This window comes from Capricornis sumatraensis, chromosome 1, assembly GCF_032405125.1.
Source record: "Capricornis sumatraensis isolate serow.1 chromosome 1, serow.2, whole genome shotgun sequence".
Lineage (NCBI taxonomy): Eukaryota > Metazoa > Chordata > Mammalia > Artiodactyla > Bovidae > Capricornis > Capricornis sumatraensis.
In genome coordinates, this window is record NC_091069.1 from 144,104,056 (window position 1) to 144,119,706 (window position 15,651).

Consider the following 15,651-nt stretch of genomic DNA (forward strand, 5'->3'; position numbering starts at 1 on the left):
ACTGAATCTGAGCTACAGTCAGCTCTCGGTCTGTTTTTGTTGACTGTATAGAGTTTCTCTATCTTCAGTGGCAATATAATATAATCAATCTGAATATAATCAATCCAATTTCAGTGTTGACCATCTGGTAATGTCCATGTGTGGAGACATCTCTTGTGTTATTGGAAGAGGATGTTTGCTATGACCAGTACATTCTCTTTGCAAAACTCTGTTGCCTTTGCCTTGCTTCATTTTGTACTCCAACATCAACGTTGCCTGTTTCTCCAGGTATCTCTTGACTTCCTACTTTTCATTTCAGTCCCCTTGATGGAAAGGGCATTTTTGTGTGTGTGTGTGTGTTAGCTCTGGAAGGTATTGTAAGTATTCATAGAGCCATTCAACTTCAGGATCTTTGGCATTAGTGGCTGGAGCATAGACTTGAATTTTTTATTATTATTCAGGTATGGTGAAGCCAACAGATTAAATAAAATAATTGCTATTGAAAATGTAGTTTGCTCTTTACAACTCCCAGGAGAAAGGGACGTATCACACCGTGGAGGACCACACCAGAGGTGGTCAGGAAGTAGAAGCAACAAGGATAATGCAGGAGCAAGAGCCTTTTTTGAGGTATTTAAAGAAAGGCAAGGCTAGGTATGATAAGGCAAGTATACTAAAGACTGGCTAGTTTGAGTAATTTCAGTAGTAGTCTCTGAGGTATAAAGACCTCCTCTAGTTGTCTGGTACCTGGCCTTAGGATGACTGGGGCAGAGGAACAGTGCCTGCTAGAGTCTAAGAACCAGACACAGAAGACACTAGATTGATTAGTTTGCAGTGTGAGAGGCATACTCTTGGGCCAGTCTTTGCTGTTTCTAGAACTGGCTAACCCTAGGAGAGGCAGCCTAAAGTCAGTCAGCATGCTCATGCAGGAGCATCAAGAATATGGAACAGGAGAAAAATATACTTAACAATATGACATACTAAGATTTAATTATGCAAATCATATATTTTACTTCTTTTTAAACTGAGGTAACATTTATATATAGTAAATTGCATTAAGTGTAAGTAAAATGAAATGATGTCTAACAAACACACCTACCCCTGTGAAAATATAGAATATTTTTATCAATGTCTCTATCCTTCTATAATTATAGTTTGTAAATAAAAGTTGAATGTACTTAAAATCAGTATATGTTTTTCTAGTTTCTAAATACATAGCATATGGTAAATTTTTTCCTCCTTTCTATTCTGCTTGAACACATGAAACAAGCAACCCAAGATCCAAGAGTGTAGACATCAGATTAGCTCTCTTGCCATTTTCTGTAAAATGGAAGCTGGGTAAATGGCAGTCCTCTTTTGCCCTAAGAGTGTGTTAAAGTTGTATCTGTCTACTCCTGCTCACAATTAGAAGACAGCAGGCCCTCTGTCAGAGACTCCAGAGATAATATCACCACAGTCCAGACTTACTTGCGTCCATCCTACGCTGGGTGTTCCCCTGGGGGCTCAGACAGTGAAGAGTCTGCCTGCAGTGAGGAGACCCAGGCTCAACACCTGGGTCAAAAAGATTCCCCGGAGAAGGGAATAGCAGCTCACTCCAGTATTCTTGCCTGGAGAATCCCATAGAAAGAGGAGCCTGGCAAGCTAAAGTCCACGGGGTCGCAAAGAGTCGGACACGACTGAGCAGCTAAGCATGCACGCATGTCCTGTGCTGAAATGTAGTAACTATCCCTGAAGGACACTGACTCAGAATCAGACCTATAACTTCAGCAGTTCTTTAAAACAAACACAGCCTCACAGTGTGGTTAGCCTAGTTCTCTGAAATGTTCTCTTCATTCATCTGGGCTTTATCTTGTACCATCACCATTTTCCCACTACCACATGGCTATTAGCTACATTCAACAGCTGCTCCTAATCAAACTTCAGAGTCATCTATATTAAAATAATTTTGTCTATACTAAAAGTTGTGTAAGATATCATTTGATTTTGCCCAAGAGACCATAATTAGTATTTAAAATTTGATGATTAACTTTGGTGTTGGCATTTCTAGTCTATTGTCTTTATTTTGTAGATGCCACTGCATTAAGACAACACTCTTAAAATCCTACATTGGATAGGAACTTGGAATATTAAAATCCTATTAAGGCAGATTTTCTAAATAGAATAGCTAGAAAATTTATCCAGGGAGAAAGTTGAAAAAATCTGAATTAAGATATATTGCTGCTTCCAAAGCCAAGTTGTATCTTCTGGAAATTTTAAGATATTCGGAAATCTCATGAAGTGAGGAATTTCTCAGACAACTTGCAGCTCTCTGGGAGGGAAGATTCTATCCTTTTAATGTAGATTGTTTGTATTATCTCTGGAATGCACTTTTCTAAATTTAGGCTCAGGCCTTAGAAGTGTGAGGTTTGGATTTTCAGAAATGATGTAAAGGATATTGCATATTTAAAAATAATGTATACATAGCTAAAGGTCTGTCTGTCATGGGATTTTGAGAGTATTTTACACTTTTTGTGTAGTTGATGAAGAAAAAGAATGCTCTAAATGTAACTGAATTTTAGTTGTCTCATATAAAATGACAATCAGACCCTCCATGAGCATCACATTATATGTGTAAAGAAAGAACCTTAGGCTAAACACACACACACACACACACACAAACACACGTATATTTAAATAAATAAACCACCTGTCATTTTCATTGCTTTGTACAACAGTGTGTGATGTTATTGATTAGGGCTCACTGAACTTTGAGACTGCAGACATGTTGACAGTATTCACAGCTCTCCAAAGAACTTTAAGGGAGACAAATACTGTAGAATATCTCAGCAAATCCAAAGGACATTATTTTGTTTCCAAAATGTACTGTTGCTATAAATGTATATAATGTCTCTCAGAATCTCAATATTTTATAGCAAGTTTGCTTGCATATTGCATTTTTCAAAGACAACCAATTTTAAAACAAATCTTTATTTGCTCTATTTTTGTTACTTCCTACCTACATGATTTTTTTATTTCAGAATTATGGATAATAAAAGCCATAATAATAGCAATGTATCAATATTAACCTCTTTCATAATGAAAATTATGATTACCCTCAAAGATTTTCAAAGTCTTATCACATATGTAAAATAATAGAAAATATTTTCATTAGTCTCTGTCTCCTGTTTCTGGCACAGAACTCCTAAAACTCATAATTTCCTAAGTGATAAGAGTACTGGGAATACCTTTTGTCCTTTTGTCTTCTACTCCAGTTCCTAACACAGGCCTCTGAAGCCCTTGCAATTGTTTGAGTGACTGGAGTGTGTTGTTCTAATGAGGAGACCCTAGATGGACTCCTGAAAGGCTTCTGGAGGAGGGCTGGTCACCGGAAAGACCAAGCCTTTATTAGACACCTGAAATTTTCCACCCACCCAATTCCCTTGATAAGGGAGAAGGATTGAAACTGGAGTTAATGATCCTTGATGCCTACGTGATAGAGCTTCCATAAAAACCCCAATAGTATGGGGTTTTTAGGTCTTCCATGTCAGTGAACACACCCCAACTCATAGAGACAAGCTCCTGCACTTAAGACCTCCCCAGACCTTGCCCTATGTCTCTTTACCTGACTGTTCTTCTGTACTCTTTACCATATTCTTTAATAAACTGGTAAATATGTTTCCCTGAGTTCTGTGAGTCACTCTAACAAATTAACTGAACTAGCGCAGAGGGTCATGGGAACCCCTAATTTTTAGGCAAGTCATACAGAAGTTGTGAGTAACCTGGAAGCTTCTAATGATAATTGACATCTGAGATGGGGAGCAGTGTTGTGAGGCTCAGCTTTTAACTCATGGAACATAACATTATCTTCAAGTGGAAGTGTTAGTTGCTCAGTTGAGTTCAATTCTTTGCTATCCCATGGATTGGGGTTCACCAGGTTCCTCTGTCCATGGTATTCTCCAGGCAAGAATACTGGTGTGGGTAGCCATTCCCTTCTCAAGTCAGATTGTAGGAAACAAATTCAGAACTGATTAGTGTGGGGGAACCCACTCATTTGGTGACTAGAAGTGTCAGAGTGTGGTGAGTGTGGTAGTAGTGAGAATAAAGGAGAAATACAAGAAGAACTTGATTTTTTAAAACAATATATTGAAGACTGATCCAATTCTATGAGGATATTGAATGGTATTAAAAGAAGGAGAACATGATGTTGAAAAATAAGTGTAAAGATCAATTTTGAAAATCAAAACCAGCATCTTTCAATGAATTCATGCAAAAAAAACACCTATGAAATAAACTGTTCTATTAATACAGTTTTTTTCTCTTTTATTGCTCCATGCTGAAATGGGAATGAGATTATGTATTTTAACTGCATTCTCCACTCTAAAACTACTGTGAGTTATTCAAAACTCAATAATTAAAATTTTAGAGTCTTTTAGATATTTAGAACAGAGAAGCCTAACCTTTTTACTAGAATTTTCCCCTCAATATACTCCATTAACAAAATGTTAAGTGGAGAGATCCTCAAAATTTACTTTCGATGTATATGTTTTAGAATGTTTTTCTCCCAGCACTATTGATTCAGTTTAATTTTTTTTTCTCTTTACTATAGAAAATAGATGGGATCATTTTATAGGAAAAGGCATCTCTGTTTAACATACTACAATTTTAATTTTTATTTGAATTTTGTTATTTTAATATTAAGTTAGGAGCTAAATATGATTATCTTTCAAAGGAACTAATCACAAAGTATATTGTATATCTTACTGCAAAGCTAACCAAACTGAATAACCTGATTTATACACATATAATGTGGTGCTAGGCACTAAAGACTCTAAGGAACCTGTAATCTAATGGGAAGACACGGGGATAACCAAATGATATAATTGCAACACAATGTGATTGGCTAAATAACAAGAGAATTAACAACTATACAATATATCAGAACAGAGGACGGAGCTGATCAACTATTGTCTGAGGGACCCAGAAAAAGCTTTACGGGGGAATTAAATGAGCAATGGATTTCTAAAGATGATGAGTAGAAGAGATTTTTCCAATGCAAAGAGAAGAGAAAGAGTGTTCCAGACAGGGAAGGCATGGCAAGCACAGTTGTAGGCAGATGGCCAAAGGAATTGTCTTCAAACTTTTACTTTGAAAGGAGAACAATAAATGGTAAAGCTGGTACATATTTATCATTACAGTCTAATGAAGAATCTTAAATAATAATGTAATTATTTCAAATTACATATCCTATGGTACTCCAGAATTTCCCAAATGTGTGATCTTAAAAGTTTTCTGACATCAAATTCTTCAAAACTGAGATTTCTATACCTTTCCATTGAAGCTTATTTTTTAGTTAAGTTTAGGAAAACTGCTTTGAAATTATGAGATTTTGAAGGGGGGCTTAATGTTTCATTTGCTTTATCAATGATAGATCATCAAAAATGTATAGAAAATTGAAGGAAGTTCTGTAAATATTGAGATGAAAGTACAAAATCCAGTGCACATGAAAAATGGCAAGGGTTTGAGCTGAAGCAGGGCTGGAAAATAACTGAGTAGAGAGAACTGAGTAGAGAGAAAATTTATCGGCTTTCTGATGCTGAAGCTGACTGGCATGCAGTGTTATTGGTGAGGGGGAATATATGAAGTATAACTGAAATTCAAACTGGTTAGACTGTAAAAATGGTGAGTCCTGGGACCAAAACAGGAAATTCCAGAGAACAACAACTTGGGAAAATCAAGACAGGGGTGGTGAAATGGAAAACATTAAGCTATGAATGATTATGTTCATTCAGACTCAAGAGTGTTTCTGGATTTAATAGAAATGTTCACTTCTGAAAAAACTAAGAAGGAAATGTTCTTAAGTAGGCATTGTAATGAATGGTACAAAAAAATAAGAAAGTAACGCGTTTAAAGGCATGCCTGATTCAAAGGAAAAAATCTTTCAACCATTTACTAAATGATATTTTCCCATGGAGATAATTTTTAAAAGCTTTGGCTCGCTTAGAAAAACTGAGCCTTTTTTGTTATTACTTTAACTTGTCCAATCTCTAAACCACAGAGATACCTCAGAGGTTCGTTAGAAATTCCCAAACCCAGAAAGAGGAAAGTCCCAATAAAAACAAACGAACCAAACCAGATCCTTTAGGAATTGAATTTTGAAGTTTTGACTTCCTGATTCTAAGGATGGATCATATTTTAGTTGCAGAATAGTGGTAAATGTAGCTTAAAAACACCATAGTTAAAATAATGAAGCCCTTCCATGTCTGTCAGTATATTTGACCTGTGCAAGTGTTGCGTGATTAAAATGCAAATTGTCAATTACACAGGCCCCATCTCTAACCAGATCTCTTTACAAAGAATCCTTTCTTAGCCTAATATCTTTGCTTCCCTGTTGTAATTTGTTTTGTTTGTTTGTTTGTTTCTATTATTTCGTTAGATGCAGTCAATGGCTCAGGTTAGGCTGGTACTGAAAGAAAATCTTACCAGTCCACTATAAATAAATAATTAATGTTCAATTATGAATTATTAAGGGTTGCTCATCTCTGTCTCTCTTCTGGACTAGTCATTGATGTGATTCAAGAGATGGCCATCACAGTGGCCTGCAGATAGAAAAGAAAATACTCAGGGAATAATTCAGCCCTTGGTTCCCAGAAAGGTATGTCTCCTTAGTACAGAAGTATTTTGATACTAGCTTTCACAAAACACATAGTACTGGATAATATGGGGTGAAACATCTGTTGAGTCTTATATCATGATCTGATAACATTTTAAAAGAATGAATTGAAAGAGCCATGAGCAAATTCACTGACACCACACGTTAAGAAATTTTTCAGTATTCAGAGTATTCAAAACTTTTCAGTGGTGCAGAGTAACTTCAGAAAAACTTCATGGAAGATGATAAACTGTTTGATTTATTGGTCTTTTCTTTCCTCCCAACCTTCACTATTTTTCTCTTTATTCGTATTCTTTTAAGAAATATTTTATTTAAAAATAAATTTTACTTTATTTTACTTAAAAATAATTTTTTATTTTGAAAAATAAAAAAATTTTATTAAATAAATTTAACCAAGTATATCATATCTCCTTTCTTTATTTTCCAAAGAGCACATATATTCAGTTATACCCAGATTAGCAAAAACGAAGGATCAAAAATTTTCTCCCCCTCAAACACAACAAAAATGTGTGTTACAGAAAGGTATTATTTTAAAAAGTCATTGACTTACCGGAAATTTTTACCTTCCTACTGTCTTAATTTTTCTTCTTACCAATTTCTTCATTTTTTTTCGCCTACAAAATTATTCATTTACTACACTGTGTAAATTCCTGGACGTGTTTCATAGCAGCCTACTTTGTCATCAACTTCTTCCTATTAGTAAGAGAATCCTTGTAATTTTGTATCATTTAAGGTGTATAAGCAAGTCAGAAGAATAAATCTCTTAACCTTGGGCTGTTGGGGGGTTCATCAGTAATTCCTGTTTTAGCTTATACACCAGCACTTTGCTAGGGAAAAACCTATGCTTCCTCCTCCTCCTGGGTAACTTTTCACTCTCCTTCCAAGCATTTCTCTAATCTTAGGACTTTTTTTCATCCAATTATTACCCACCATTCTTTCAAATCACAAATTAAGAAAGAAAAAAAAAACACGAAAAACAGAGGAATGAGAAGAAGTCAAATGTATGATATACATTGCAATGTGTGTGTGTTCAGTTGCTTGGTCTTATTCAACTCTCTGCAACTCCATGCACTGTAGCCCCACAGACTCCTCTTTCCATGGGATTTTCTGGGCAAGACTGGAATGGATTGCCATTTCCTACTCCAGGTGATCTTCCCAACCCAGGGATTGAACCTGCGTCTCCTGTCTCCTGAACTGGCAGGCAGGTTCTTTACCACTGAGCCACCTGGGAATACTATGGTTCTTTTATATAGAAAAATAAGGATTTCTATGAATTGCCACCCTTATGGCAGAAAGGGAAGAAGAACTAAAGAGCCTCTTGATGAAAGTGAAAGAAGGGAGTGAAAAAGGTGGCTTAAACCTCAACATTCAGAAACCTGAGATCATGGCACCTGGTCCCATCACTTCATGGCAAATAGATGAAGAAACAATGGAAACAGTAAGAGACTTTATTCTGGGGGGCTCCAAAATCACTGCAGATGGTGATTGCAGCCATGAAATAAAAAGAAGCTTACTCCTTGGAAGGAAAGTCATGACCAACCTAGACAGCATATTAAAAAGCAGAGACAATACTTTGTCAACAAAGGTCCATCTAGTCAAGGCTACAGTTTTTCGTGTAGTCACGAATGGATGTGAGAGCTGGATAAAGAAAGCTGAGCGCTGAAGAATTGATGCTTTTGAACTGTGGTATTGGAGAAGACTCTTGAGAGTCCCTTGGACTGCAAGGAAATCCAACCAGTCCATCCTAAAGGAGAACAGTCCTGGATGTTCATTGGAAGGATTGATGTTGAAGCTGAAACTCCAATTCTTTGGCCACCTTATGTGAACAACTGACTCATTTGAAAAGACCCTAATGCTGGAAAAGATTGAAGGCAGGAGGAGAAGGGGATGACAGAGGATGAGATGGTTGGATGGCATCACCGACTCAATGGACATGAGTTTGAGTGAACTCCGGGAGTTGGTGATGGACAGGGAGGCCTGGTGTGCTGCCGTTCATGGGGTCGCAAAGAGTCCGACACGACTGAGTCACTGAAATGAACTGATGAATTTGGAAAATTACTTTGAACAAATCACTCTTCGATACCTGAAAACTAACCAAAAAAAGTATAATCCATATTACTGTTTCTCATTAATATTACAAATTGTATTACAACACATGAGCAAGTATGGGTAAATTATACTTTAAGACATGAATTTAAAAGTGTTCTAGGAAACCATTTAGAAAGCATGGATACAGTGGGGTGCTCATGGAATTTGTCTCTTCCTACAGTATACTTTATTATGTCTTAAAATTATTTATTAGGGGATAGAAAAACAGATTTTGTTAATTATTTATTAATATTAAAATATTGATGAGCATTACCTAAACATAATGGGATTTTAGCTGGTGCACTGTACTGAAACTACTGAAATGCAGCCAACACAAGGGGCGTGTATTAAAAGAGCAGAACAAATGACTTAACAGAGGCCTAAAAGCAGCAATCAGAAAGGGTTCATTTAACTTAGAGATGGCACAAGCTTCGAGCAATTGCTTCTACTTAAGTAAGTGTGGAATTACAAAAGGCTATTTATTACAATCCAGCAGGGCCCTGCAGCTTGCTCAAAGACCTTTGAAGAATTTCAACAGTTATAAAGCCTTGCACGGTGCAGAAGCAGTAAACTTAGGCAGATCCCCAACAGAGCCTGGAAAGCATTCACGAAAAAGTTTATTTGATAATCTTCACAATTGTTCTTAGAAACAAATTATTTTATCTTTCTTCTTTTTTAAGGAGAGATGCTATACCTGGTAATTTTCAAAACTTCTTTGAAAATATATTTTAACTGTTAAGGAAAATAAACCAGTTTCAAGAGATATGAAATTAAATAGGGAGGGTCTCCATGGGTTTAATAGGATAGTGTTCCAACATTCTGCTTCTTTGAAATACTCTGTAAGCATGCATTAGAAGTCATTCTATTAATGGATTTACTTCAGGAGGAAATTTGTTGAAATTTCTCCATTTTTTTGTACAAAAAAAAGCAAAATTATTAGCAATGATATTGGGACTGAAATTATTCTAGAAATGATAAAATATTAAATTGTTTTTTCTAAATATTAGAGTAAATAAAAAGAAATCAATTGTTAAAAATTTAACGTACCTGCTATTTACTTCTAACTCATTGACATGATTATAAATTTTGAATAAGTTTATAAAATTTCAACTAAATATGTGTAAAATAACTTATCCTTAACGTAAAATCAATTTCAGAGCAGCAAACTGCCTCAGTGTCAGGGTTGGAGATATTGTGAGGCAATTTTGAAAAATAAAATAATATTGAATAGACAAAAGGTAAATGATATCAGTTACATGAAGGTATGCGTGCGTGCATGCCTGCTCAGTTGCTTCAGTAGTGTATGACTTTTTGCAACTCTATGGCCTGTAGATCGCCATAGAGTTTTGTCCATGGGAATCTCCACCAAGAATACTGGAGTGGGTTGCCATGCCCTTCTCCAGGGGATCTTCCTGACCCATGGATCCAACCCACATCTCCTGTATTGCAGGCAGGTTCTCTACCAACTGAACCACCAGGGAAGGCCTCGTGAAAGTATATTAATTGTTAATGGGTACGAAATGTGATAAAAAAATGATTTTACTTTTCCATCATAAAAGCAACACTTACATTTTGCTTTGGAGAAAAATTAAGTGAGCATCCCCTGGCCGTTAAAATAATGAGACTTTAATAGCAAAAATTCATAGGATATTACGTATAGTAGAAATAAGAAGATGGAAAATTTGCTGTAATAAATGTTTTGTTTAAGTTTACACTTTGTAAAGAAGTGTCACAAGGCAAGTTTAATGAAAGCTCTGTTTTTAAGTGAAGAATAAAATAAAAGGCATTTATAGACAGGAATAATTTGGATGACAGTTTGGATGCAAAAGCTGACAAAATAATTGTAATAATGTTAATAATAATAATGATAGCTGATAATCATAGAAACAGCAAATCCACATATAGGAAACATCTATTGCTAGCTCTTATAGGAAATGCAAATACATGGGGTTCTAATAATCCTTGATTTGAGAAAAATCTATAAAATATATGTCCTTTAGTAATGAAAGCAATTCAACAGTGTTCCTGAGAACTCTTGATTTTTGTTTGTTTCATGTTTGTAATTTATTTTACTGCATTCCATTAGGGAAGAATGCTGCTGACCTTCACAGTGAGGATTTTGGTTGGCCAGTGTACCAAGACTGAGATTTGAAACCAAGAGTGCATTGATGGATAGTATGCATTTTTCTTTTTAATGGAAGCATTTGAAGTATGATATCACTTAAAACATATTTAATCTTCCATTAGAAAATATGGTGACACTGTGATATCTGATCCAGATAGATGTTTTTTATTTATTCATATTTATATTTTTGATAATGCATAGGAAAAACATAACAAAGAGTCACCCCCCAATAAGAGCCTCAAAATATATCTAAAGAATTGTGACACAAAGAGCACCCACTTCCTCAGTACTTCTTATTAAATATACTTTTTTAAGAAATGGAAATGTAAAAGTAGAGATATTGTATCCTGGTATATATATTTTTATTCATGAGAGCTTTTTTTTCAGAAGTCAAGATCTATTTTACTATGTCCTAAATCCTATCTATTTTACAATACACTAAATATTATTATTGCCTATGGATACCATGGGACTCCTTGTGCATAATGGATTCCAGTCCTCTTACAGAGTTGCATATGAAAATGTTATCAATGAGCTGAAGACTCTGGCATTCATAACTTTGCAACATTATAACAAATAGGTAGTCCTAATGTTTTTTTTCTTTTTTAATATATCAAATATATTTCATTGCTTACATTATAGTAGCAGATTGAAAACATCTGCTCACTTGCCACTAGTCCACCAGCAGCTGAAAATCTCAGCTCATTTTCCATAGGCCTGTATGTACCAGGGCTATAATCCAGCTGCTGAGGCTTGATATGGGGCCAGATTAATACTCAAGAGCCTTTGAAATGGAAATAGTGCTTTCTTGCCAAGATTAGAACAATGATAGGCTCCATTTGCTTTTCCCCTTCCCTCTCTGCTCTTCTTTACTGCCCTTCCCAATCCAATTAATTTTCCTTCTCCCATCATACACTCCCATCCTCTTTTTACAGCTCCATCACCTGTCATGACGATTAAGAAAGATCGGACATCCAGAAGCAGCATTTCTTTATCCTGGCAAGAACCTGAACACCCTAATGGGATCATATTGGACTATGAGGTCAAATACTACGAAAAGGTGGGGAGATAATGTTAAAAGAGTTGAGTTGTGTCAGGAAAGAGGTTATTTTCTCATGAGTATACTCTTGCAAAGAAACTAATGACACTACTAGCTAGTGAAAGAGCTCTATTTAGAACTCTGGTCATGTGCTACCTTTGATTTATAGGTAGAGGAGGGTTCAGAAATTATTGTGTTGAATATCCCCCATTCTACAGCAATAAGCCATAGCAAAGATGTTACCATCGAATGTAAGCCATCTAGTTATGATATTAGAGAGGACATTTGTGTCTTCCACAGGAGACCCCTGTTCTAAACAACCATTATATAGCAATTCCTTTATCTTTTGATGAGCTCTTCCCAAGTTCATTGCATTAAGCATCATTTCCTGACCTTCACATTCACATGAATTTTACTCAATACCGATAAGAATGTTGAACTGATAACAAAACCATTATATTACTGAGCTGATGATGAAAGGTTTCTTTACTTTGTTCAAGGAGATTAGAAGATGGGAATATGTGTGCCTCATATTATAAAATTGTGTTTGGTAAACAATTATAAAAAATAGGTACATGATTATTTATAAGTATAATTCAGGCCATGATATTTCATCACTCTAAGTACCACTTATTTCTCCCTGGTTATAAATTATGGTGAGGTTTGAAAACAAGATGTATTCAAACCTTATCAGTAGAGCTGGGTGGTTTCATAGCTACTAATACGAACACCACATACTCATTTATCTGCTGCAGTATACAAAGTATTTTAAAATGAATTGTGTATTGATAGCTTCTATTTACAGAACACTTCTACATACATTATTTTGAGTTGTTTGATAATCTGATGAGAGGGAGTAAATAGGTTCCTTTACAATTACAAAAACTGATAGTCAGTGACATTTGAATTTCTCACAGCCTCACGGCTAATAAACATTAGTTCTCTGTTTTGAATTCTGACAGTCATCACTCCTCATGTAATACGTTTTCCCCTGTATTGCATATCTTCTTCTAAATGAAAATGGATCATTAAGAGATGTGAGAATTAGTGGTATGGTCAGTTATGCAAAAAAATATCTAATGTATAAGCATTTCTCTGCACTATGTAGTTATGCTGTTTTTTGAAGTTAAAGTATTTCACAAGTATGATGCCATTTTTTTCATACTGCCCCCTCCAGGGAAAAGGCTATGTCTCTTTGACTGAGAGAAAGTGAGACCTAATAAACCTTCTTGTGCCAAAATCGTAGTATGAATAAATTACCTCCTAGCTTTCAGTGATCCACTGTGTTACTGTCAAATACCCATCTGATCATAATCTTCTATTTTTAAAAATATGACAAGACAGCAAATATAAGAATCCATGTTTTATAGATGATGCAACACAATTAAAAGGTAATTAATGATGTGCCTCAGTTCAGACTGGATAGCAGAATCAGGGAACACCCAACTTTTCTGTAGAGTTGATTCAAAAATACTGCTAACCTACATTCGTATCTTTTACAAACATAAATCATTGTCTGAACTTATTTGAAAGAAAGCATAAAACAATATTTTGAAACAATATCAACTAGCATAGGAAAAAGTGACTGAACCTATTTTTATTATCTAAGCATTTTAAAGTCAACGTATACTTATGTGTAATATTATTTTAAATATACTTTATACAAATATTTAAAGCACATATTCATAAATTTTGAAATTAAAATTTTTTCCAAATATTTACATATGATACTTAGAAATATTTTGAATGTTTCACTAAGATTTAAGCCCTACAAGATCTAACTTTGACTAGACTTGACTAGTCAAGGTCTTGACTATTTAGTTCATTAACAATGATGAACACAACCATGTTCTAGATATATGCTTAATAAACTTTTTAACACATAAAATAATGATTTCTGTAAAGTAAATACATTCAGCCTTCATTATTTAATATACTAACTCAAATGCGATCTGATACATAACTAGCATCTTTAGCTAAGAAATATATGAAATGCATGACTTTTTTTTTCTGTAATATTCTATTTAGTTTGGGTTGAGGATATGCATTGTTCTGTATCTCCCATTCCAGGCCCCACCCCAGGTGCCAGAGACATTCCACCATTACTTGAACTTAGGTACTTATACTCTAATGTATGTTAAAGGAAAAACACAATTCTGTGTAAAGTCAATTTTTATAAACAAGGCTTGACACAAAAAGCCTTTACGATTCATGTGCAATGTGAACCTCCTAATGTACAATGTGAATTATTTAGGGAAATATTTCTAGACCTTTATCTGAAGATTTTCATCTCTACTAAACCACAGTGACTTAGATTAAACACATTGCAAATATAGTTGATACTAAAGAAGTTATTAATGTAGAATTGTGCATAAAACTTGGACCTCTTAAAATTTAATAGTTTGCAATTAATAGAAATATTTCTGAGATGCCTGTTAAGCTTAATTCAAGGGATGTTTTCCTTTTCGAAAGTTTATTCTTAAAATTAGACTGAAGCTTTCATTCAGCTTTGGCTTTGAAGATAACTTATTTTCATCCACATATTCATTAACTGGCAAAAATGAAGACTAATTTTTTCTGCATTATTTGCTGGGAACAGATTATTTTATCCAAGATAGGACATTCTATATTTTTAGCTTAAAAATGCCTCTATTACATTCAGAGAGTTAAACAGTTGTCATATCTTATCCATCATATGAGCTGTGTTAAATCTAAAAGAACTGGTTTAGAGGGGTTCAGCTTTTTACCATCTGACATGACTAGGAAGATTCGGTTTTAACATGATTTTTCTTACCTCAAAGCAGGAACAAGAAACAAGTTATACGATTCTCAGGGCACGAGGCACTAATGTTACCATCAGTAGCCTCAAGCCTGACACTACATATGTATTCCAAATCCGAGCCCGGACCGCAGCTGGATATGGGACCAACAGTCGCAAGTTTGAGTTTGAAACTAGTCCAGACTGTACGTATTTTCTTCAATATAGTGTATGAGGGAAAGGCTGTTGCAAAGATGTCTGATAATTCATTCTCACAATCAGTTTTAGCTAAATATGTGATACATTGGAAGTATATTGCTTCTTCTTGTTGTTCAGTCGTTAAGTCGTGTCTGACTCTTTGCTACCCCATGCACCGCTGCATGCCAGGCTCCCCTGTCCTTAACTATTGCTTGGGGAACATTGAATAATTTTGCATAGCATTGTATATGTATACTTGTGCTTGTGAAAGTGTATATCTTTTTTTTTTTCTCTTTTATAAATGGAACATATTCTAATGCCTGGAATGCTTCTAATCTTCTATTGGACATAAATTTCTTTGAGGAACATTACATAATATGGCAATATTTTATTAAAGTTCCTCTTAATTCAGATATTCCAGGTTCATTGCATGGTTCAATGAACTATAAAAAAAGAAACTTGATGATCCATGAGGAACTTAATATTGTTTTAATTCTCATGGATCTAGAATCATTTGGAGATTAAGGATATCTAAACTTCATTCATCACCTCGTTCACATTCACAAGTAATTTGGATAGTCTTGTGTGTCTGACTCTAAATTTGTAAAATTGGCAAACATTCTCCCAATAGCATTCTGCTTTTCTTCAAATGCATTTGCTTCATATTAGAAAAAACCTCAACTAAAATATAATTTTAAAAAGATAAAATCATGGCTACAATATTAATTAAAATGAACACAGACTAAAGATTTAATTTACCTTGTTAATGAAGAAGCTAGTAACAAATTAAACAGATTTAAAAGGAAAAATGAAGAACA

At 34.8% G+C, this 15,651-nt stretch overlaps 1 protein-coding gene across 1 annotated transcript in view; it reads left to right on the plus strand.

The window, feature by feature from the left end:
- Positions 1-15,651, plus strand: part of EPHA3 (EPH receptor A3) — a 404,569-nt gene that overhangs the window by 314,733 nt on the left and 74,185 nt on the right. Inside the window, exons 6-7 of the mRNA XM_068987994.1 lie at positions 11,774-11,898; positions 14,679-14,841. Coding sequence (XP_068844095.1) covers positions 11,774-11,898; positions 14,679-14,841 — 288 coding nt within the window. The remainder of the gene's footprint in view (positions 1-11,773; positions 11,899-14,678; positions 14,842-15,651) is intronic.